Source organism: Mus musculus, chromosome 10, assembly GCF_000001635.26.
Source record: "Mus musculus strain C57BL/6J chromosome 10, GRCm38.p6 C57BL/6J".
Lineage (NCBI taxonomy): Eukaryota > Metazoa > Chordata > Mammalia > Rodentia > Muridae > Mus > Mus musculus.
In genome coordinates this window covers 18446168-18471383 of record NC_000076.6, presented here as the reverse complement: position 1 = coordinate 18471383, position 25216 = coordinate 18446168, and the positions used below count along the sequence as shown (strand labels likewise).

The 25216-nt window shown below is 43.8% G+C and overlaps 1 protein-coding gene across 15 annotated transcripts in view; it reads right to left on the bottom strand.

Annotated features, from left to right (window-relative positions):
- Nhsl1 (NHS-like 1) overlaps nucleotides 1–25216 on the bottom strand; it is a 216228-nt gene that overhangs the window by 62509 nt on the left and 128503 nt on the right. The window contains exon 1 of one of the 15 annotated variants that reach the window (XM_006512689.4): nucleotides 12896–13282. The exons of 9 other annotated variants lie outside the window; for them this stretch is intronic. In XM_006512689.4, the coding sequence (XP_006512752.1) occupies nucleotides 12896–12959 (64 nt within the window). In that variant the 5' untranslated portion in view covers nucleotides 12960–13282. Of the gene's footprint in view, nucleotides 1–865; nucleotides 1035–1218; nucleotides 1856–12895; nucleotides 13283–25216 lie in introns of those variants that run through there. 5 more of the 15 variants (XM_030245003.1, XM_030245004.1, XM_030245009.1 and 2 more) reach the window with 5 other exon arrangements.

The window sequence follows — 25216 nt, the reverse complement described above, 5'->3', positions numbered from 1 at the left end:
CATACGTTGCTAAATGGTAATCAACATTGAGAACCAGATATAAAGTTAAAGACAGAAATGCTGCTTTCTGCTTATAATGTTTGACAAAGATTGGTCTATAAATGAGGACCCTACTATTTTACACACTGAACAAGGGCTCTGCAAGGTTCATAACACCACCAGCCTTCATACAAAAGTCCTAAAGCATGGTCTTCGCTCTGCTGTCTGGTTCAGAGATGAACGTAGCCCCAAGCAGCCAGAGGTCCCTCCAAGTACACACAGGATTCATTACACTGCTTTTCCGCTTAAGTCTATTTATTTTAGAGTTTTAATTGCCTTAGGTGGAAAAAGGGAAATTTCCCTCTTTGCTCATTACAAATCAAATCTAAGTGATGGCGGCTGAGGCCCTGTCATTGTACCATCAGCCCCAGGGCACAGATACTAACTGGCTCCTCGGAAAGAGCTGCTCTCTCTTCCCGCTGTACCTGCCTCCTGCCAGGGCAGATTTGTATCAATCCGTCCTCAGACAGGCTTCGAGCTAGAGAGCCGCAGAGCGTGAACCAGTGTTGTTCTTTGTTGTGGTCTCCGAGACCCTCCCTGCACGTTTATCCAGATCAAAGGACAACACAAAGCCACACAGAAATAAGCTAATAGAAAAAAAAAAATCCATGTCACTGTAAAATTAAATTTTCACGGGCATGAAGAAGCACCTAGATTAATGTAATTTAAACCGACAAGAAGTACACAACGAAGCCACAACACAAAAGCTCACTGCTTTATGACAGTCATCCGTCTAGACAGTTCTGAAATCCATAACACAGAATACCAGGGGGCTTTAGAGGATCGTCCCCAGCAGAACTGTGACCCAGTACACAATGGCTCGTACCTCAACCGCTCATCCAGCTGAACACTCGGAAATCACGCCGTGGTATATCAAGGCAGAGTCAACACAAAGACTTTCCCCTTCCTTAAAGGACTTATTTAGGAAGTGTAAAAGAAAGAAAGACACGTAAAACCCCAAACAAATAAATAAGACAGACCAAGGGAAAATAATACTGCCCGAGGTGGTTCAGTGACCTGGTATACTATAGAGATTGATTTAGAACTATTGAGCTCTTTCACTGTGATTTCAGCAGTCAGACACACACACACACACACACACACACACACACACACACACACACACACACACACACACATACACACACACACACACACACACGTCCCAGAACTACTTACTTTTCTTTTTAAAAAGTTTAAAGAAAGATTTAATCTTTGCATTAATGAAGACCACCATTTCCTCTCTGCAGCACCTACATAGGCTCAGAATTAGAAGTCACTTGTAAACAAAAGCTGGGTCCCCTAGGTCGGTGGCAAACTGCACCCCACTGCTCCAGAGTGCACCTTTCTTCCTCAGGTGGCAGTTCTTCGACATCTGACTGCCAAAGCTGCTGTAACTCTGAGGTCAAGTTTACAGTCAGGTGGTTACCAACCATTAGCAATCCTTGAACCAGAAAAACTCCCACTGAAACCTAATCTGAAAGGCTGGGAGCAGCCTGCGACAACGGCGGAAAGAGAGAGCCAATCACGGTCCTCATTTGCATGAGCGCTGCACCCAGCGCTCTGCCTGGGAGCCATTCATTTCATTTCCGCCTCACACATTTGAAGTTTCTCCTGTCTGGAGTCCACAAACAGACAAATAGCAGATTTTGCTTTCTAGAAGTCACAACATGATGAAAGAAATGTGTGCCCCGTTTTCAGGAGGCTACTGTATACGTCCAGATTTTTTTTTTCCCCTTTTAAACATAAGCCAGTAAGTCTGAGTGTAATCCCGCTCTGGGTGTTGGGGATGTGAACTGATACAGGGGAAATGAACCGATCTTTGTTTCCCAGCCACGCCCCCAGGCTCTGCCTCCTACACCAAGGGAACTTCCATAAGCAGCAGAGCTTTAGAACAGAACCCCCAGGGAGCTTTGAGAGATGACTTCGTAGCATTTTTATGCAAATGAGGGTGCCGGGTCCTCTCACCCTCAGCTAGTCACTGCACTCAGCTTCGGGTCTTGGGAAGTGTGATCTCATTTGCATCTAGCTGACACAACTCTTAAAAAACAAACAAAACCCTTTAACTTCCTCACTCCAAAGGAGAAATTAGGTACATTACAGGAATTACTTTAATCTCTTTTAAATGCAGTAATTACCTAACAGCCTGGGTCTAACAATCGGATCCCAGCTTTACTGGGTAGTAGTTTTAAATAAACATTACTTAGATTACTCTTTAGCTCAATGTAACCGATGGGAAATCAAGGCACTAATTAGAAAAATACAATCCCAGAGGAAAGAGATACATGTGGAATTACTGAAGAAAACATCAAGAACCAAAGGGGAAGGCAGGAAAAGTGCCCCACACCTCACCCCATCCCACACAGAACAGTGTGCGAAGCAATTTAAAGGACCTCTTAGTTCATAGCTTGGGGCCAGACTTGTAACTGAATGGAAAATGTAATAATCCTCTAATTCAAAACATTTACTTTATAACAAAGGCTCTTAGTCAAAGAATAGCAGTTTATAGATGGGGCTTCCCTTGGGGAAAGCTTGGTGATGCTGGTACCTCAAACTTCCTCATCCTTTTAACCATACTTTTTGAGTAACAAAAGCAAACAAACAACAGCCGGAGAAACTAGCAGTATAGTTATCACACGGAGGAATTCTCCTGTGTGTTCTTTAGCCTTTTGCATGGCTTCACTTAAAAGTCATCACGGCAAATGAGTAACAGCCAAGACTGCAATTCAAATTATATGGCTGTCTTAAACTGAGAGCAAAGTCCCCCTTCATACATATCAGTGACTGTGACCTTGCTCTGTGTGTTAGAGACAGGTAGAGTTCCGGAAAGAAGCAATCCTATTCACCATCTACAAATTTTTGAAGTTCCATGTCACCACAACAACTTTCCAAAAGAAAGTAGAGACAGTTCAAGAGAGCAAACACCTTGAATGCACTCAATCTGGTACAACACTCACCTTTCTGTGTATACAGTAATGGACCACAAACACAGATATACTCATTACATAGGTGAGCATCAATCACCTACTAGACGCTCCCTCGGGCTTACATTTTTGACAAGAAACTATTAATAACGAGGCAGATTGGAGAGTAGTAAGTTCAGTGGGTAAAAGAAAGGTTTGACAGAAGAAGAAGAGAAGAGGATGGGGAGAGAGGTGGATAGGTCCTGATGGATTTTAAACAAGTCAGGGTGGTCCTTAATGAGGTTTGAGTACAGACTTATACATTTTATTAACTTTTATTCATTTTAAAGTCTCCCCCCCCCCCAAATAAAACCTCCATCTCGCACTTTACATCATACAGATCAGCCCAAGAGCTGGGACATATGCCTAACCATACAATCTGGATGCCTTTCTGCCATGATTTATTTAAGCAAATATCTAGTATTTTGAAGTTGCTTAGTTTATCCATTCAACAGGAAATATAGCTTCTGTGGCACTTCCTATTCCAGTTGTAGACAACCACACTAACAGCAGCAGAAGCAAAACATCTGTAATGTCCTGAACTCTGGAAACTCAACAGAATAGCACATTAATGAAGACCCTCAGGCCTCCAACCACCAACTTCCTGTCCCAAGACATCCATGCCATACCTGGGTCGGCTGGACAGGGGAGGTAGGATGGTGTTTTCATTCAGGTTATTATCAGAACTTAAGACATTATGGTTGGTCAACTCCATGGAGTATTTCTTGGTATGTGGTAGGAAGCATTTGTGTTGATTAAATATGCAAATAAAATCCAGAAACGGCTAAGTATCCACGTATCCATATGCTTAATAAAGAGTTATGCTTATTTTTAAAACTGTATTTGTGTTAGGTGGCATATGTGAGTGTGCAGTGTGTTTGTGCCTAGGTGTGCATGTGTATGCATGGATGAAGATAAAAGGGCAACTTGCAGCAGTTGGCTGTCTCCTTCCGCCACAGGGAGCCAGGGAGCAAGCTCATATCATCAGGCTTGGTGGCAAGCACCTTTACCTGCCCAGTCACCTCGCCAGTCCAAGAGGAACACTCTAGTGAAGGAGAATCGGCTTTGCTGACACCGTCATTATCACCCTCTAGCCTCAGAGTTAAACTGTCAGCTCCTCAAATGACTGCCCATAGAGCTTTCTTCTCTATCACCTTCACATGGACATTCTCAGAGCTTCTCAGGAGAGAGAGCTGGCTTAGTCAGTAAAGTGTTTGCTGCACAAGCATGAAGCCCTGAGTTCAAGCCCCTAGCACCCCTGTGAAAAGGCAAGTGTAGCAGTGGACGCCTATACTCTCAACCCTGGGGGAGCAGAGACAGGAGGACCCCTGAGGCCTGCAGAGCAGCCAGGCTAGCTCCTGGTTCAGTGGGAGATCCAACTTCAGAAAGCGTAAGGTGAGAAGTGATTGAAGAACATACACAACGTTAGCCTGTGGCCTCCACAGGAACATACATAAGTAAACGAATTAAATTAAAAACAAAGAAAAACCAAAAAACCTATGCCTCAATATTGGTTAAATTATCCTGGTAGAACTTTTATGGCCTAGTACTTAAAGCATTGAACTCCAATAATCATATTGACTTATTCTGAAACATTGCTTTGGAATTCTTTTTCTATTACTGTGCTACGAAATTTGTATCCTTATTTATAAATAACTTCCAAATTTTCAACTTATACTCTTTACATTAATAAAATCTTCTTAGTAATAAGTGTTATATTTAAAGTTTTAGCCAGGAGTGGTACCACACATCTTCAATCCCAGCGGTCTGGAGGCAGAGTCAGGTAGATCTCTGAGAGAGGCAGGTCAGCCTGGTCTAAGCTGGAGTCCAGGATAGCCAGGGCTACACAGAGAAATCCTGCCTCGAAAAACCAAAATAAATAAATAAAATAAAATTTCCCCCCCCTTTTTTTTTCTTCTAGGCCAGCTACGCAGGAGTCAGAACACTTGCTTGAGCCTATGAGTTCAAGTTCAGAAGTGCCTGGGCAAAACAGTGAGAGTGTCTTTATTAACAACAAGTTTTCCTTGGGCCGTCATGCCTCACTTCCCCTGGTAGGTATAGCCAACCTATCAGTTCAGAAAGCACATTAACTACGGCAGTGGCTCATGTCCAATCTCTACAGTTTTCTGCTGGACACTCACTAGTTCCCTTGTATGCCCAGCATAAAAGTTCATCACCCATGGCCACGGAGGTGCATGTGCCTACAATCCCAGCTCGGGCCAGGTCGAAGCAAGCACCACCCTAGGCTACCCAGAGAAACCCATCTCAAAAGCAATAGTCTAGAGATAGAACTCTGTAGTTAAGTATGCGTGCAGAATGCTCACAAGGTCCTGTATTCCACTGCCTCCTTAAAAAAAAAAAAAAAGCAACAGGCCTTCTTAGGAAGTTCACAGTCCAGTGGGGAAGACACACCCTAAAAGATAAAAATGGTAGTAAAAATGAGTAAGACCAGAGAAGTGAACTGGAGGTTCCTAGTGGAAATGATGAAGGACCCCCTCATTTATTTAGAAGAGGAACAAACAGCTGGGATGCTACAGAAGGGGGTCTCGGTGAAGACATACATGGAGGGACTCTGGTTAGACTCAGGTCTGCATATCATGGGGTGTGAAGACTCTTGGGACAACTGTGAGGGAAAGACAGAAAAGGACAGGACAAGAACATACCCACACTGCTTGTCACCAGGAGGCAGGCGGTGGTTAATTTAGATTTAGACGCCTGTGTGTGTCACCATCCATGCTAAAGAGTGAGGGTGTGCTAACTTTCTGCACAGTGCTTCCTTCCCTCAGCCTCTGTTCAACAACACTGTGAATATCTGAACATCTCAAGAGTAAGTGGTCCCAACTCTGCAGCTCTTGGAGCTCCTGCCATGAGCAGGAGATGGTCACAGTCAAAACAGGAGGTGTGCGTGAGTGTTCTCCAGACACCCCTGCAGGTGGTGCAGAGGGTGGGTAAAAAGCACAGGCTGAATTCTCAGTTGCGAGTTGGACACCCAGATCTCTCAGTGTACGTGCACGTGTTTGAACTCTGAAACGCTTCGGCTCCACAGCATTAAGAACACTATGCTTTAAGAGTCACAGACCCCTAAAGTACGAACAACCAACCAGGGGTTGGGGTACTACATCAGGGTTGGCTTTTTAGAATAAGCCAGGCTATCTGGGTTCTTTCTACCTTAAGCTTCACAGTGTACGAGGGAAGGAGGCAGAGACCCCCAACTCTTCACTAACTGTCCATGTCACCATCCACCCTTTCATCTTTAGCACTTAAGGTCATTTCGAGGGACAAAACAACGACAAAATAAACCAAAACATCAAAAAGCAAGCAAACAAACACCTATTTGCAGAAACGAAAAGCTAAACAGCGAAAGCTTCCAGAACTCTGCCACACAGCCTGCACCCCCTTACCTTCTCATCCACATTTTCATAAAATTTCAGGCTCCTTGGTACATTAAGAACAGTGGAACATTACAAGCCTTTTCAATCTCTGAACATTCATACTGCTAAACAATATTGGTTTTTAAAAGGGGCCTTTTTCAAATGTTATACACAAGAGTTACATGAAGACATGAAGTTAGCCTATATGTTCTATACATATATTTTACACATATATATGCTGTATGCATAATATATCATACGTATATTATATACATATACTTATTATACACACAATGAAATCTTCATCAATCGAAAATAAAATATATAATTAACGAAGAGTGCTATGTTTGACTAGGTTGGAAATAGAAAGAATGAAAGACTAAAAAAAAAAAATCATACTTAACATACATTTAAGGTTAGAGTTCTGTAGTCCATGATAAATATAACATATCTCAGGGAACTTCAGCTCCTCAAATAGAAAATTCCTCAGCCCAACCTCATCTATAAGTAGTATGTTTACTGGTTGCTAACCTTAAGGCTATTTTATAAAAATCAAGTTTAACATCTAAATTAGAAGAACAGAGGGCTGGAGAAATAGCTTAGCAGTTAGAAGAACTGGATTTGATTCTAAACACCCAGAAGGTGGCTCACAACTGTCTGTAACTCCAGTTCCAAGGGCTCTGCCATAGTCTTCTAACCTCCTTGGGCACTGACTGCATGTAGTGCACATACATACATGCATATAAAATGTAAAATCCTTAGAAAGTTTCATCTATTATGGTTTTGAGGTTCATTGGGCAAACTGAAAAACATCACACAGTATAACCCTATTAGGCCAATTAAATGTGCATACTTGAAAAGAAATTGCAGAAAATACTAAAAGTTAACATAATTAACTTTATATATACAGAGAGAGAGAGAGAGAGACAGAGAGACAGAGAGACAGATAGAGAGACAGATAGACAGAGAGCAGAGAGAGACAGAGAGACAAAGATACTGTTCCCAGAAAAAAAGAAACCATGCAATGAAACTTCACGCAGAATTATTTTAACTGTCTCACTAATGTTATTTCACAAAGCACATGTAAATTCATCAATACCCCAGAACTTCACGGGCGCAATGAGATAATCTTCTGTTTCCAAATTAATTTTTAATGATGTAGCCATGCTAGATTACAAAGGGTGACTAGAAATCCCCTTTTACCAGTATGTGGTGGAGGTGGTGAAAGGCAGAAAGGGAGACCTTCAGAGATGATGCTACATCTGTTCTTTAGAGGGAACTCGATCTGGTATCCATTCTGCCAGTTAATTTTGGTGCCGAGAAACCCCTCCACTCTACATGTGGATCCTGGTTAATAATTTAACCCAGTCCCACCATTCCCATCTGCTCAGTCCATTTCAAAACGTCTGCTGTCGCCGCGGCTAGTTCAGGCAAGCCACAGTTCATATCGCAAACAATGAGCAAAATGAAAGGACAGGCAGACAGAAAGCATGCCATGAGAAGAGAAAAAGAACTCCTGCCCTCCCTAATCAAAAGTGCAAAAAATAAAACATAAAAAGGAGCCGCATTCACACTGAACATTCAAAGTTCGGCTGGCCCGCAAGGGCGGAGGGTGCGAAGTCTTCCCAGACAGGGTAGGGCCATCCATCCGGGGGCCATCCTGAGATAATAGAGGTGACTCATGGCCCACAGGAGGCAGCTCTGTAAGGAGCAAGCCTTGGTAATGGCGTGTAAAAACATCGCATGGGAATCGGAAGGGGCGCTTTCAGAGGCAACAAGAGTTAGACTAGGGAAGAGCCACAGGGAGCGGAGCATCAGATCGCCTTGCTTCTGGTACAAGCAGCTGGCAGCGTGGCGGGGTGCTACTCCTGTGAACTGAGTAGCGTGTCTCTAGTTCGAAGGATCCTTCATGCTGCCTGTGTTGAGAAAGGGTCATGTGGCTGGGGAACCCATTCTCACTTTTTTTCCCCCCAAATCTCACTAGATACCTGATCCGGGCCTTATAACTTTCTCTACTCACTGTTGAAATAATGGCCAAACTCGAACCTTGCCGTGAACCTGAAGCACTCCTTGACGCAGCTTTAATAACTTTACTTTTAAAATGCATCACTTTACTTCAAGACAGCATCCTTACAAGCAAGCTGTGGGCTGGAGAGTCGGCTCATTGGTTTAGAGCACTTGCCGTTCTGGCAGAAGACTTGAGTCTGGTTCCCAACACCCACATGGGAGCTTGTAACTATCTGAAAGTTCAGATCCAGGGGATCCAACGCTATCTTCTGACCCCTGAGGGCACCAGGCATACATACAGGCAAAATGTTCATACACAGAAAATAAACCTCAAAAAAATTTAATGTTTAAAAACAGCAAGGTGTGCCTTACAGAAAGAAAACAGACCGCTTCATTAACTACAGCTTCTCATGCCTCAGTCAATATTCTTCACCATGTTGTGTAGCTCCATCCTTGTATCCAAGCAGCACTGAGACTCAACTCATTCCACACAGCCTATATGAGGTGCATATAGGCCTGGTGAAGGGAGGAGAGATACACACAGTGTATGTGAGGAGAGGTGCACACAAAGAAGCTTAACTACAAAGCTAATTCATTTTGCTGTCTGAATACATATTAAGGGCCTGTTTGCTCTAGTGTATCTCCGAGAAAAGAGTAATTTCCAAGGACTTGAAAATTAAAATATACTTTCTGTACTAATGAAATTTAACATACTTGTATGCTAAGAATAAAAAGTAATTTAAGGGAAGTAGATTTTAAAATCTGGAAGAAAAAAATCATCACCTTTCTTGGTAAAATCTTTGAAGAGCCAAAAAGAAAATCTCAACTTGGAATACAAATCCAGAGTGGAATGGACGATCCTAGCTATGTAACTGAAAAGAGGTACATGACTAGCGAAAGCTGGGTAATGCTAAGGACCTGCTGGATCAGCACTTAGGAAGCCTACAAGAAATTTATATTCAAGAAGCATCTACTGCAGAGGGGCGAAGAAAAGGGGGAAAAAAAGACTTCTGTTTTAGAAAGGAGGGGAAAGGGGGAAGGGTGTGGGGGGACTTTTGGGATAGCATTGGAAATGTAATTGAGGAAAATACGTAATAAAAAAAAAGAAAAATGTAAAGTCTACTATGTTGCTGTGGTTTCAGCCATTAACTTACAACCACTCCTGGTGAATGTTTTTTAAAACCTTTCGAGGAACAGTAGCTAAAGAACTGCCCATGGAGAAGGATACTCTGCTAAGACACCCTAGCCAGAAAAAAAAAAAAAAAAAAAAAGAAAGAAAGAAAGAAGAAGAAAGAAAGAAAGGAGGGGAAAATGAAGGCAGGAAGTAGCCCCCTACAGGGGACAACAGGACACCCATTGAAGCACAGAATGTGCAAAAGACCTTGGGCGGGCCTCGGTTCAAGCTTTACCCTCAAGAATTCCTTGCCTTCCTCTATGAGGGAAGGTCTTCTATGACGTCTGTGCTCTTGAGTTTGAATTTGAATAAGGTTGATAAGGTACTTCCAGAGAGACAGGGCTAGTCATAAACTGCACATTGTCTGTGATCAAGCCCAGTTAAAGAAGTTCTTAGTATTTACACCAGTGCGTGAAAAGGAGATCCATAGTGGGGCAGGGTTGGGTGAGTGACCGCGCGCGCGCGCGTGCGCGTGTGTGTGTGTGTGTGTGTGTGTGTGTGTGTGTGTGTCACTAGGGTTAGCTGCTGACCCATGAGCCTCTGAGGATTCTCCAGTCCCCAACTCCCATCTCCCTCTAGAAGCACTGGGGTCACAAACATGCTTTACTGCAACCCACTTAAGCTTGGTGCTTGAAACACAAATCCAAGTCCTTATTCTTGTGCGGCAAGTACTCTACCCACTTAGCCACCCTCCCGGTCCCAATCGGGATCTTGTTTTGTTTTTCAAGACAGTATAGCCCTAGCAATCCTGGAGCTTGCTCTGTAGTCTAGGCTAGCCAAATAAATCCACCTGCCTCTGCTTCTGCCTCCAGAGTACTGGGAATGACAACAGGTTCCAGCTTTAAACAACAGGATCTTAAGAAGAGTTTTCATATAAAGGTGGTTCTGAAACACTGTACAAGACTAGGAAATGCAGTTAAAGTGACGACTAAAAAAAAAAAAAAAATCAGATTTATCACTGCCCAATTTCCTCACAATCAAAGATCAGTCAAGAATAAAACTTGAAGGACACCTCGAATTTTGGGTTTGGTGACACTTGGTATGGTATCCAGTTCCTCAGACATGCAGAGCAAGGGTTCTGCCCCTCAACTTCTTCCCCAGCCCTTTACGGCTAAGAATTTACCAAGCAGTGGAAGGATCGCATAGGAACGTGTATTCCGCCAAGCCACACAGCCATCAAAGGTTCCTCTTCCCTTTATCTTGTGAGTTCTATCATCACACATATGGTTCTGATGAATGTTGCAATTAATAAGATGCTGTGCTCAACTGCAGTTGGAAAGAGGCCTGCTGGTTCAGATGCTAAATGATCCTGGAGGAGTTAAAATGAGCACACTTGGGTTGCGGATAAGCTGACAGTACTTTAGAGTTGAAAGCCCCAATTTTGAGTTCCGAATAATGAAAAAGATCCATCTAGGCAAAGATAATATTCCTCCAACCATCTCATAGCTTCATTTTTTTATTTGCATCTTCCAAAATTAGGTGAGAGACAGTGGCAAATTCTTCAAACAGAAACCATTAAGTCTTATTACATGGAAAGGCTATGGAGGGTGCATATAGCAATTGGAGGTGAGAGACAGGGCAAAGAGCAACAGCCCAGCAGAAATGGAGACTTGGAAGTCATCTGGGCCGCAGAGGGCATTTATGACTTGCCCAGTCAAAGACCACATATATAAGACCTCCCACAATCCCAGTTTTGCAATGGGCTTGATAACAGCGTTGGCGCAGCAGCTGTACCACCAGGCCCGCTGGCATTTCCTATTAGTAGAGGGCGAGACGATCAGGGCAGAGCAGGGAGGAAAGGGGGACACGGTGATTGCAGGGCCCGAAGAATCAGTGTGCAAAATCAAACTGACAATCAAAAATTGGTGCTTATGCTAGGCAGCTCTCATGACTGTGAAAATGCTACGCTTGGCCCCTTCCCCCTCAGCATCAGCATAGTAAAAAAAAAAAAAAAAAATCACAGGCAAGATTAAGATGAGCCATCTTCTTCGTGTGTCTAATAATGTGTTTAACTTACAGTCACATCTGAAGTTTAGAGTGTAAAAATGTAGCTAGTTTATAATTTGGACCATTGTTTCATTACTTGGTCCCCTCCCCCTTTCCTCTTTTGAGAGACCATCTCAGTAAGTAGCCTAATCTGGCCTGTAATTCAAGAGCTTCCTGATTCAGGCTCCCAAATGGGAGGATACAGAATGAAGCCACCTGTTATCTGTCTTTCACTATGAATAAAAAAGAAAAGAAAAGAAAAAAAAAAGTGGAGAATGTGGGGGTGAAAAACATTCAAAGAATCTAACCAACAGTGGGCTGGGAAGATGGCTCAGCTGGTAAAGTGACTGCCACACAACCATAAAGACCTGAGTTAAGGTCCCAGTACCCTTTTAGATAAAAGCTAAGCACAGATATAGACTCCCAAAATCCTAGCCCAAGAAAGGCAGAAACAAAGGGATCCCTGATCTTGCTCAAACAATAATAAGGTAGGGCCTGGATATATGGATGGCTCTACATTTGAGGACATGGGGGTTATTCTTAGCATCCTCATTGCAGCATAAAACTATCTGTAACTCCAGGGCCAAAGAACATGATGCCCTATCCTGGCCTCTGGGTCTCAGGTCTGTATGAGGTGCACAGATATACATGTGGACAAAACACCTAAATACACCAAAAATAGTAATTTAAAAAATGCTCAAGTGGAGCACTCTGGCCTACACACACACACACACACACACACACACACACAAACACACACACACACTTAGAAAAACTTAAAAAGAATTTAGCTAACAGTAAATCAACCAACCCTATAACAAGAATAAAAGGAAAAATAAGATATGTAATGAGTGAACTAGGCCTGGAGGTATTCACCAGCAACCCCAGCACTTGCTAGGCAGACGCCAGAGCCCTGAGCCCTGATCTATACAGTGAGCTCCAGGTCTGATGGGTTAATAGTGAGAACCTGTCTCAAACAATCCAAAGATATCTGCAAAGAAAATGAAGAAAATCTCTCCAACACTACATAAAGCCTCCTAAAAATGTCAGAGGAACTCAGTTTTATCAGCAGGTCTGAGATACCTATCTCTCTGAATGAAGCAAGCCACAGAAACTACTCCATGATAAAAACACAAAGTCCCGGGCTGGCTTGATCCTCAGCATTAAACTAAAATGAGATATTTTTTTAAACTGCCACTGTCAAGTTTCACACACAGAATCTATTTAGCCATATTTTACAGCTATCAATGTGCTTTAAAATATTTACACTTTCCCACCCTTGCAACTTGTTTATACACAATCACCTGTAATCTGACTGACATTTAATTATTTCAGCTGGAGAGAGACACACTCACCAAGGGCACCCCACTGGATGGCGGAATCAGCCACAGGCTCCAGACGGTATATTGCATTCATCATTAGAATAAATTCCCAGGGTTTTATGCAAAGCACACTTCATCAAAATGCTCCAAGCTAATACCGTGTAAAAAGACTAGTGCTCCGCTTCTTCCCTGGGTAACCCCGTGTCAGCTACAAACCCAACTCCTTAACGGGATACCTCTGCATTCTGAACTTTCAGCTTCACTAAGACTGCATTTCACACACACACACACACACACACCAACAAGAAGAAAAAAAAAGAAGCCCCTTCATTTTGCAGCTGCTGAACACTACAAATAGCTTCTTGTATAATTGGACTTAGAATGCACCCCAAACCAGACATGTTGAATGGCAACCTGAATGCTTCATTCATAGAGAATTCGAATGTGTAGAATGTGCTAAAAACATCCTGGTGGTGAAGGGATCATTAGGAAGTCCTGAGGCAGAAGATTGCTTTTCAGCAGCCCTGCAAATTATTCTCAGGTCTATGGATGGAGAGAGAGAGACAGGGGAGGGGAGGGGGGGAGGTGTTTCAGAAGATTCCCAGAGTGCTCAAAGGAGGACTAGCAAATTTCCTTCTACTCAGACTAGATGGAAGTCTCCCTGACCATGACCTCTAATCTCCACAAATGTGTGTTCCTAAGAGAACTCGCCTACCCTGAATCCGTTCACATTGCAAATCAATTATCCATCCCCGAACTCAAACATTTTTAAGCAGCTTTATTTTATTCCCAAAGCACTCTGCACAGGGCAGACCTGCCGTTTACATTTCCTAGAGGGCCAGAGTCAAGGCCTCGCCATTCACTTTGCACAGTGCCACCCTTGGTGCCAGGCCAAACCGACAGAATGTGGAGATGCGGAACTATAACAGAGATGTGTGGGGTCAGGGGAAGTCTGGAGAACTTAAAAGGAATATATGTGGGTTAGGATATATTTTCTAACCTGTATGAGTTGTCCCTTAAGAAATAGCTTGCAATAGAGACCATAACTAGAAAATGAAAATGTTTAACCTCTAAGATGGTTGGCCTTCTTCCTCACTTTCCTGTCCTGAAACAAAAACCTGGGAGCTTAAGCTGGACTATGAACTGATCAAACTCAAGACCAGACCAGGGTGTGTTTAGCCCAAAACTTGTGTACCTATCAGCTTCCTTGTCTGTCTTTCTTCAAATTGACCAACCTTAAGTGGGAGTAGGAAGAGCCTCTCAAAGACCCTGAAAACCCCCAGCCTTCGAGGAGAGCTACGGCTTCTGCTTCCGGAGACCCGCTTGTGTTTCCCAGTGTCTTTTCTATGTGCTCGCTGCTTGTGTGCTCGCGGTTTGCTCACCCCTAATAAAAGCCTTCGCTTACTGGCAATCACATGAGCACAGACAACGGTGAGCTAAGGCAGAAGACTTCATGAGAAAGTGCTTTGCGGGATGCTGTGGAACAAACCATGGAGTACCTCCCCCCTCCCCCATCCCGCTTTCTCTCCATTATCCCTTGGGGCTCTGATTAGCTTGTCATTTCTTCAGGCAATAAACATCTCCTGACCTTTGAATTCTGTTCAGCCTCTTTCAGTGACATTGTTTCATACAACTATGACTTGTCTTTGTTTAGTGGTCTGTTCAGTGACTGAATCTCCCAGGTACAAGTGATCTTGACCATTCCATAGAGGGTGCAGCTCACTGACTCTTCAGGGTATAGAGGAATGACATCATATCTAATACTCATAGGCATGCAACTAATATCATTCCATTAAATTAATAAGTTCCTACATGAAAAGAAACAAGGGGTTTCTTTTAAACACTTGCTAAGACCTCTTACAGAGGACCTTGGCTTGATTCTCAGCACCACATGACAGCTCACAACCTTCTGTGAGCCCAGTTCTAGAGGACTCAACACTATCTTCTAGCACCCATAGAAGGACTCTCTTCTAGTACCCAGGGGCCCTTTGCACACACAGTATACTTATGTACATGTAGGCAAGACACCCTTACAAATAAAATTTTTAAAAATCTTTAAAAAGGAAAAACACTTAAACATAACAGCTCTACAGGATTCATTCTTGTGACATTAAAAAAAAAATAACATTAAAGTGCCTGTGGGTTCTCAAATCAATAAAAAGCTTTTAACCCGAGAGAGAAAAGTCACTACAAGGAAATCATTCAATTCATTTGCAGTGTTGCAATGAATTAAAGCTTCATCCCACCACTGCCCTAGGCTCTGCAGATGCTAAGATGCAGACAAACTCTCAGAAACCCTCTTCTTGCCTTAACTGTCATGGCCACTTTTGCACCTTAACGGTCATGGCCACTTTTGGAGTGGAATATCCATTCCTCTGTCACATATATGTGCTATCATGATTCTCTTCTGTCCCACTATGAAGACTGTGCTTCTGGGAGACAGGAACTACACCTGTGCTGGCTTTGGAAATTCTTCTTAAACAATCAAATTGAATGATATGAGTGTGGGGTGGTGAGCTGTGCACAGACAGCCTGGTCCCCAGTGACTCGGTAGGTGGTGACTTCCAGCAGGGGTTTGGCCACATGCCCTAGGCCCTGGGCCCCTGGCTCCTGTTGCAGCTACAGTCTCTACTTCTCTACTCTTCTCCCTCTCTCTGCCTTTCTACTATAAACATCTTAAAGCCATGGACTGCCTCTTCTTATCAGGCTGGTAGGGCATTCAGCTGGAGCAATGGATACAGGCCTTCCCCTAACTAGTCATGCGTCTAACCTTCCGCCCAGGAGGCTTCCCCGTGCTTCAGCTAGGACACTGCCAGCCAACCCAAGCCAAGCTGACCTAGCAGGTCTAGGACTCTCCTCCCCATGGGAACCCAGCTGGAGCTCCCTTCTTCTGTCCTTTTCCCTTCAGCCGCAGGCCAGAGCCTGCCCGAGGGTCCACCTGCTCCATTCTCAGCTCTTCCTAGACATCCAGCAGCGTCTGCAGTGTCCAAGACTGAGAACCTGACGTCCCTGGCCTCAGTTCGGCCCAGACAGGGTCCTGTGGTTTCTCACATCCCAGTGCCCACCTGGCAGCGCAGCGGGGGTGCATGCAATCAAACCTACCTTGCTGAGCCCTGGGTAGGACTCAAGACTCTATTTTTAACCCACAATGAGTAATCTATTCCTTAGCCTGGAAGAGTCCCATCTGCTAGAAGATGACAAATAAAATAAAGTGGTAAATAGGCATAAATTACAGAATGCATGCCTGGAGTGGTAGTCATACAGAAGAAGTAAGATCAAGGCAAACTTGATGGAACAGGTGGCCCATGAGCTAGACTCTGACGAGGGAGTTTACTAGAAGGAGCATCTATACAAAACAGGGGCACAGGCATAAAGAAGACATCATGTGGCTGGCTAGTTGGGAATATGGAGATATGAATACACAATGGTGCACAGTCCCTGTCACAACTCCTCTCCCAGTCCCAGGCACACTGCTTTTCACAGATGCTCTTGCACATATGTATCAGTGCTGAGTCTAATATTCGAAAAGTAGGGTGCTCATTGCCAACTGGATGATTTCTACTGACAACTCTGACTGTTGAAGTAACTGAAGTACCTGTGCCCAGCCTCGGACTTCCTGGAGGATGGAAGCGTGTGGCACTCATTTGGCTGGTAGGGCATTCAGCTGAAGCAATGTGATCATGGGTTCAAAAACTGGTCGCTGGCTTTGCCAGGAGTGAGGGCCAGTTCCCTGGGTCAGCCTGTTCCTGAAAGCTAGGCTTGGGCCTGATTCCCCAGCCTCTTCTGTTCATCCTCTGAGTTCCACAGACCCAGGTACCACGCCCTTCAGCTTATAACTCAGTCTGCATCTGAACCTGGTTACACCACCTGGTGCCAGCGGGGTGACAGCGTGGGGCTTGCAGAATGTCTTGAGAGAGATCATGAACAGAGGTGAGGTACTCTGCCTGCTAGGCTTCACTTGGCTAGAAAGAGTTGAACACAGGGGTTTTTGTATAAGATAGAAATCTATGTACTGGAAAAAAAAAATTACAGGCCTGGGGATATAGCTCCATTGTCTTGCATTCATGGAGCCCAGACTAGATCCCCAGGACTGCATAAGCCAAGAGTCACTTCCTGCCTGTTGTCCCAGCCCTTGGGAGATAAAGGTAGGAGGAACCTTAGTTCAAGGCCAGCCTGGGCTACACAGATATCCTATCTCAAAGAGGGGAGGAGAGCTGGCAAGATGACTCGTTGGCTAGAGGCACTTGCCAGGCAAGGCTTACAACCCAAGTTCAGTCCTCAGAAACCATGAAAAGGTGAAAGGAGAGAACCAACCGCCTAGAGTTGTCCTCTGACCCCACGAACCCCTCCCCCAATCCCACCTCACTCACACACACACACACACACACACACACACTTTTTAACAAAAGGTTTCAGGTATGGGTGAAAATAACTTAGAAAAACAACTGAACAATTGTAAACTAACGTTGACGAAAAAGAAATAGAGTAAAATGATTCCCTTTTGGGATGGGGGGTCATAGAAACTACATTCATGACCAAAGTCACTGCCATAAAGGGTTTCTCTGTGATCATTTTTAAAATGCTCATTTCCCATCAACCTTAATCATATACAATTACGAAGTATTAACAAGTTTTCCAATAAAGAACACACACATAAATCAAAGCAGTGTCTTTATTCTGGGAAAAAATATCAGATCATTGAACCAAAACAGACAGACTTTTAAAAGTAGTTATGAAGGCAAAGCCAGAGCACATACAGGCAGACAACAGAGTCCACTCTGATGATATTGAGAGGGAAAAATACAAGATGAACACATGTGCATGCGTGCACGTACACACACTATAAAGAATATTCGCTGTCTTGCCAAATCTCTGGACAGACAAGGAATTTACCTTCTATCCTGCCAGGACTGCTATGGCAAAATGCAGCTGCTGCCACCTGCTGGTCAGCACTGATGGCACACAAGTCTGACTACCACTTCCAGACTGGCAGACCAGGGCTGTTCCAGTTGCCAGTAGATACAAACAAACTGCTATGTTACTGCTTAACACACCATCAATTCAGAATGCGAGCCTGCTGGAAGAGCCTTGCTTGCAAACCTCATATATGAATGCAGGGAAGCCTGGAAGGCAGGCCAGCCTGGTAGGATAGGAAATGTAAAGCTGTGACAGTCCCCACTGCAGGCCAAGGGGGGACTATTGCCATGCTCCCAAATGCTTGGAGGTGGAGATGCCCCATCCATCAAGTTGGATGTAAACCCAGTAGCAGCTATTTACACTGAACTTCCTGGATCAGAAGCTAAGCAAATTAGAGCAAACTTTTGCTCAAATTCCATCAACGGCCCAACAAGTATGGACCCAGCTGTGTTCACCACCCCAAACACTAAGAGTATCAACTCAATAAGGTCCGGGTATCTTCTGGTGGATGGCATTTCTAGAGAACTGAAAAGCGAACCACAAGATCAACTTTAAAGGTGTTCTCCAAACTCATCCATATGTTAAAAAGGCAACAAAGTAAAAGATACAAATTTCATAGTAACTTCTGTACCCTACAGCGTCAACTTCTGCAGCCACCCTACTTATCTAAAGCTGAAGGCAACTAACACACACTACAGTGTTGGCTCTTGACCCTCTCTCTACTCCTGTGTGTGTGCTTATGGAAAGGGGACGGGCAACCAAGCACTGGCACAGGAGAGAGAGACAGAGACAGAGACAGAGAGACAGAGAGAGAGAGAGAGAGAGAGAGAGAGAGAGAGAGAGAGAGAGAGAGTTTTCTTCCCCCACATCATTTTCTTATCCCTTCCAACAAATCCTTCCCCAGTCTGTCTCCTGCTTTGCTGTCTTTGGTTTTGGTTGCTCACATCATCATCAGGGTTGGTGGTTATTTGGCTTCATAGCCTCCTCACTAAGGAATCTCTCTCCCCCCTCCACATGCAACCTTCTACTATCTATAGCTCCTCTGGAGGGGTGGAGCCTAATGGGAAGACCCTTCACTGACAGAGTAACTCTAACAGTCATAGATCCAAAAATACTAAGAAAGGAAAACACTCCATGGCTAAGTATCTATTAAGTGAACATATTTTTTTCAGAGTACCTCAGCATAATAAAGTCTCTCCAAGGAAGGCTGAAAATTGCTTTACCATATATGAAGCAACAGTATCAACAGCAACAGTATTTTTTCCAAAGCTTAATTTTTTGTTTTGTTTTGTTTTGTTTTGTTTTGTTTTGTTTTGTTTTTCGAGACAAGGTTTCTCTGTGTAGCCCTGGCTATCCTGGAACTCACTCTGTAGACCAGGCTGGCCTGGAACTCAGAAATCCCCCTGCCTCTGCCTCCCGAGTGCTGAGATTAAAGGCGTGCACCACCACGCCCTGCTCCAAAGCATAATTTGCTGGTAACTTAATACAAAGTGAATCTTGTAAAGGAAAAAAAAAATCTGCAGTACAGTTTTTCATTGGATAAGGGAAGGACTTGTTTGTTTCTTTAAATTTTATTATTAAGTTAGACATAGTGGTATATCCATAGTCCCAACACTCAGAAGGATCAGAACATCGGGCCAGCCTGGGCTACAAAGCATACTACAGAGGCCAGCCTGAACAACACCCACCCCCTTCAGCCCCACCACTTCCATCACAAAAACCAAGTCAAAGCCCAAGTTAGTGTTGGAGGTTGACTCCTGCAGAATGCTGCCCTAGCATGGCCCTGTTAGATGCTCAGCACCACAAAGGAAAACAACCAAATGGCAAAACAAACACAATTTTTACATGTGTCATCACTCAAAAATATTGATTTTCTCGTAAACATCCAAATATCATAATGAAACATTAAATATTCATACTTTTTTTTTTAATCAGAGAAATATCATCTTGGATGAAGAGAGTGATTTGCAGCCACCCCAGTTCCTGAAGGCTAGAAAGACGCATTTGCACAACACAGACTCACCCAGAGCTCAGCAGGGGAGCTCAGAGATGAGGGCTGGGGAGTCAGCAGTGTCTACTAATAAACACAGGGTCTGCAGGCCCAGCCAAGCCGGTTGCACTTTAAGGCCCTTTAACCAGTGAGGGGCTCTAGCAAGGAGTTAAAAGAACCAGAACAAGTGCCAGGACAGCCAGAGATATACAGAGAAACCCTGTCTCGGGGGGGGGGGGGGGGGGGGGGGGGGGACAAAAACAAAACAAAAGAAAACAAAACAAACAAACAAAGAAGCAGAATGTTTGCAATGATGGTCCTTTGAGGCCCCTCTGTTTTACACTAACGTGCAGAGGATTAGCAAAGGTTTGCTTTACTGCCCTATTATCTATTAATTACTATTATTATTTGAAAAGCTGGGAATCATACCCAGGGCTTTTGGATGCTAGGCAAGTGTTCTCCCACTGAGCTCCACCCCAGCCCTGACACATTCTCTTAAAAGGAAACAAAACAGCAACAACAAACACTTCCAAAGCCACCCTTTTAAAAAGTCGGCAGGAAAACCAGCCAACCAAAATTTTTCTTATTACCTTTTCATTTTTTTTTTCACACTTCATTTTCCCAGGTCCTTAGATGTTTTCTGGAACATGGGGGACACTCTAAGTGTTTTTATCATAAACCTGGACATTCAGTGTAATTACTACCCCAGATTCTGTTATCTTCTACATTAACGATAAAGTATCATGGCAATCACATAACAGAGCTGCTCAATAGCTTACTTTAAGCGAAGAAAATAAATGAAATGGTAGTCTATAGAATCTTGGCATACAAAGAACAATGAATAAACCAGCAATACCCTTAAGAACTAATCAATAAACTTCCAGTTAGAGACAGCTTTCTGAAAGCCAGGGCTGCAGACAGGTTTAATCCCAGCGCTGCATTTTGAAGACCTTGAGTCAGTCATCTGATCTCTCTGGGCTGGGAAACATGACATTCTGAAACCTGCTTTCCAAGGTCATATTTTATCTGTCCTGCCTGTGTCTTAGGTCTGGTGAACGGAGGCCACTTGCACTTCTCAAGCAATTGCATGAACTTTTCCTTGACCACGGTGTATGGAGAAGTTCACATATGGATGGAGTAAGAAGCTATTGCCATAAATCCAACAAGAGATGGGCTGCTGAAAATGGGACAAATGGGCAGATCTCAGGGAGATGCAGAGGAAGCTATAACTGCCCACTAAGAGCAAGACAGACAACTCATGAGCAGACTCAGTGGTGGAAGTGACTAGGTGGGAGACTGTTGTCACAGGACGGGGAAGAAATCAAAACAGCTAGACAGGCAAGGCGAAGACTCCCATGAGCACAGCAGTCTGCGCCCGTAAGACAGGCCACAGAGATACAGAAAACTGACACCTGCCACGAGTTCCCAGAGAAACATCAGGTGTGACAGAAATCCCTAAACCCAGGCTTGGGCATGCTAAAAAGAACAGGTTAAAAATTAGGGAGACCAGATTGTAGACTTCTTTTCTTGTCAGGGGAATGCGTCAACTCTTGCTTTATGGAGCCCACACTGGCTGTGAACTTGCTATGTAGTTCAGATTAGCCTAGAAAATGGGAGATTACAGACCAGATGCGCCCGCCGCCCGCCTGCCCACCCGCCTGCCTGCCTTTCTGTATTCTGATGCATCCAGGCTTCCCTGGGCTTTACATCCATCTTGCTTTGACCACCTGAGAGCCAGGATGTCATGTACACAGCACCATAACCATCCAGGTGGCACCTTTAGTAAGAAATTCTGCCCTAAAGATAAGGAGGAAATGATTAGGGACTGCGAGATACCCTAAGGCAAAACAGTAAATGCAGAGTAATTTCATGTTAACGTTGGATGTGTTTCTCTCAAGCTTTTAAATTTTGTTTCATAGGCCACTTTATGCATAAATTTTAGATTCACACAAGACTTAAAAATACAGATTAATGAATGACAATAATCTTCAAGCAGAAAAGCTGGCAATTGCTTTTCTGAAATCGTCTCATTAATTCACACAAACATATACACACACAGAGAAAGTGTGTGTGTGTGTGTGTGTGTGTGTTTGTGTGTGTGTGTCCATGGTCCCCAGTCCATCCTACGATGATTTTTCTGTACAATTTCAGACATCTTCCATTTTCCTACCAACAAAGTGGCTGGGTTTGGCTCACTTACTTGGACAGACGGTGTTCACCAAAGTACATTATAACTCATCTGGTAGGTTTTCTAATAATGAAAAAAAAAAAAAAAAAAAGACCAGCAAGGTTGGGTCAGAGGGTAGAGGCTTAAAGGAAGATTATTAAGATAAATAAATAAAGCAAAAGGCTGTACGGGTGGAAGACATGGAGATTCCTGGTTTCTTGATTGGCTATTCGAACGGGAATAGGTCTACAGTGTGATTATCTGAGGATTTCAGGTCGGGCAAACCCAAACCCAAACAGTGCTGTAGTAGGTCTAGCCCGAGGCCAAGAGGCAAGACTGCTTCCTACTGTAAGAAGCAGAGTACTTGGCTGGGTGTGGTGGCGCACGCCTTTAATCCTAGCACTCTGGAGGCAGAGGCAGGTGGATTTCTGAGTTCAAGGCCAGCCTGGTCTACAAAGTGCATTCCAGGACAGCCAGGGCTATACAGAGAAACCCTGTCTCAAAAACAAACAAACAAAAAGCAGAGTACTCTTTGTGGAACAAAACAAAAATGGCAGCTAGAAGTGAAGAGCCCATGCTCTGAGCTAAGTAAGCCCCGTGCACCTTGTGTGCAGTGCCTCCATTACCTCGCTGAGACCCCATCCTATCCTGGAGCTGTCAGCTCTCCTTAGTCCCATGTTTTAAGATCAAGAAATGGAGAGTACAAGGAGCCAAGCCATTTTTCAAGCTGACCAACTTGAAACAGACCAAGATTCTGGAGGCTGTTCGTCCTGCTCATTAGACAGAAAAGATACTTAGCTAAGTACACAGGGCCCCACTGGGATAAAGCAGAGGCAACGGAAGCTTAAATCAAACCTAACTGCTAAGCACAGGTTTTACTGGGTACAGAAGTGCACAAGCTTTGTCCACATCTCCATCAGTCACCACGTAGTGGGTGTGCACAGACTACCACTGGGCTCACAACTGTTGCACTTACTAATCTGTTCGGGAATTGCACCATCATCCAGACTGAACCTGTAATGTTTTCCTTTCTGGTTTTGGAGCCTTGTAACTAGAATCACACTCTTCTTTGTCTGTGAAACTCAGCTAGGCAGTTGCTTGAGATGGCACATTTCTTCTTACCACTGTACATATGAATATAGTATGGAGTGGAATAGAATGGTATGGCATGCTATTAACTTCCGGTTTTATGATTAATGGATGTTTGGGTTTGTCCAAGGTTTTGAAAAAAGTGCAACAATGAACATTCTCATATCCAGTACTTGGCATGCACGGGTTTGCCCTCCGGTGGGTCTGCACCTGGTCGAGGAATTTGCTGGGTCAGAAGGTGAGCACACAGCTAGCTTTCAGAAAGATTGCCATATGATTTTCCAAAGAGGAAATACCACTAGAGTGATTTAAACATTTTTGTCCTTATCAGATGGACACACAAGCAAATAAATAAATAAATAAATTTACATTAAATATACCATGGGGCTGAGAGACAGCTCACAGTTAAAAGTGCTTATAGCTCTTGCAGAAAACACAAGTTCAGTCCCTAGCAGCGACACTGGGCAGCTCACACGCACCTGTAACTCCAGCTCCAGAAACCTAGCACTCTCTTCTGTCCTCCATGGACAACTGCACAGTGAGGCACACTCACAAGGACACATACACATGATCTTGTAATTAAATGGCTTATAAAAAGTATCAGAAGTCCATTCACGGTATCAGAAATAGAGTTAAAAAGGCTTAATGATCATCTGAATGTTTTCAAAGCCTCGTGTAATTCCTCGTGGAAGAAAGGTTCTCCAAAGGAGTTTATATAAAGTAGTGGGACTTTGGGTGAGCATAGGAATTTCCAGTCCTCACACTGCTCAGTGAGACCCAGACAGAGCTCCCAGGCCTCGGGGCCTTGGGCTTTTCACCTCCACAGTCACCTCGGTGATGACAAGGTTGTACTAGTAAACTCCAAGTTCTATTTAAGGCACTATAGTGTGTGGTACAGATAAGAGGCTATTTCTGGCCTCTGAGAGATAGAAGGGACTCACTTCAACAAGTTCACTATATAATTATTCACCCAAAGCTAAAATGCAAGAACAGGGTATGTACTTTGCTGCAAAATATAAAACCAACAGTACCAAAAAAAAAAAAAAAAAAAAGGCAGATGACCTGGCCAGACACAGCAGGACACACAGGGAAGCTGTAACATTGGCTCAGGATAAAGAAACTTTTAGGGGGAAGGATTTGAAAATATTTGGCTATGATTATAATCATGAAAATTAAGATGTCTAAAGTTATTGTATTAAGACGTACTTTTCCACATCTACTCTCAATCTTCTCTTTCACTAGGGTCATCCCCTCTATTCTCTTCTACCAAGAAGTAGTTTGACCTTTCCCCTCTATTTTTACTGTAACCCCCCCCCCCAATAGCTGGGTTCCTTTATATTTTTCCCCCAAGATGAAACCTTATGTTTTCAGCCCTCAGTTATTGTTTGAAACTGCACTTTGAACCACCTGCCATTAGTTTTAAAATGAAACTTTCTATCACCATTTCTAAGTGCTTTTGTACTTAAGTATGTCCTTTTTCTCTATTTTTGACTCTGTATAATAACGAATTTTAAAATAAACTGACACATGGTTGTATGTCAAGCAAAACCCCAACCTGGGGCCACGGATACATCTCTGTTATTCTTGTGAGCTTTTAAAATTCCACTGGCATCTCTCCTGCTGCTTGATACTTGAAGATAGGCTTTAAAGGGACTACACCCTGTCATGTGTCTAACATTAGCTTCTTTGTCTTTGCTTTGTAGTGTTTAAACAAGAAAGCAAGTCGAGCCAGCTGTATAAGCAACATGGGAAGCCCTGGGGTGGCTCTTCAGCCGCCCCTCCTTAACCTGTTGACACAGACAGTTAAGACTGGGGCGCGGGGGGGGGGGGGGGGGGGGGGCTGCACGCTGGATTCTGCACCAATAAGGGCATCTTTTGTAGTTCTGTAGTTTGGAAACTTCATGTAGACACAGAAGGAAGAAACCAGCAGCAGACACCAGAGCTCAGAAGACACATCACTGGTAGTTTGAGTATGCTCGGAACTGGGTAGGCTCTGAACTGGGTTCTGAGTATCTAACCCAAGGAAGGCAAAAGGGAAAGGGGAAAGGTTCTTTTTATTTAAAATCTAAAAAACGACAAAAGAGGCTGGCAGCAGCCTCATTTACATCTGTGAATAGGGGCTGAAGCCATAGCTGAAGATAACTGGCAAGTCAAAGGGGCAGGATTACCTTGTCCTGCCATTTGTGGGCGC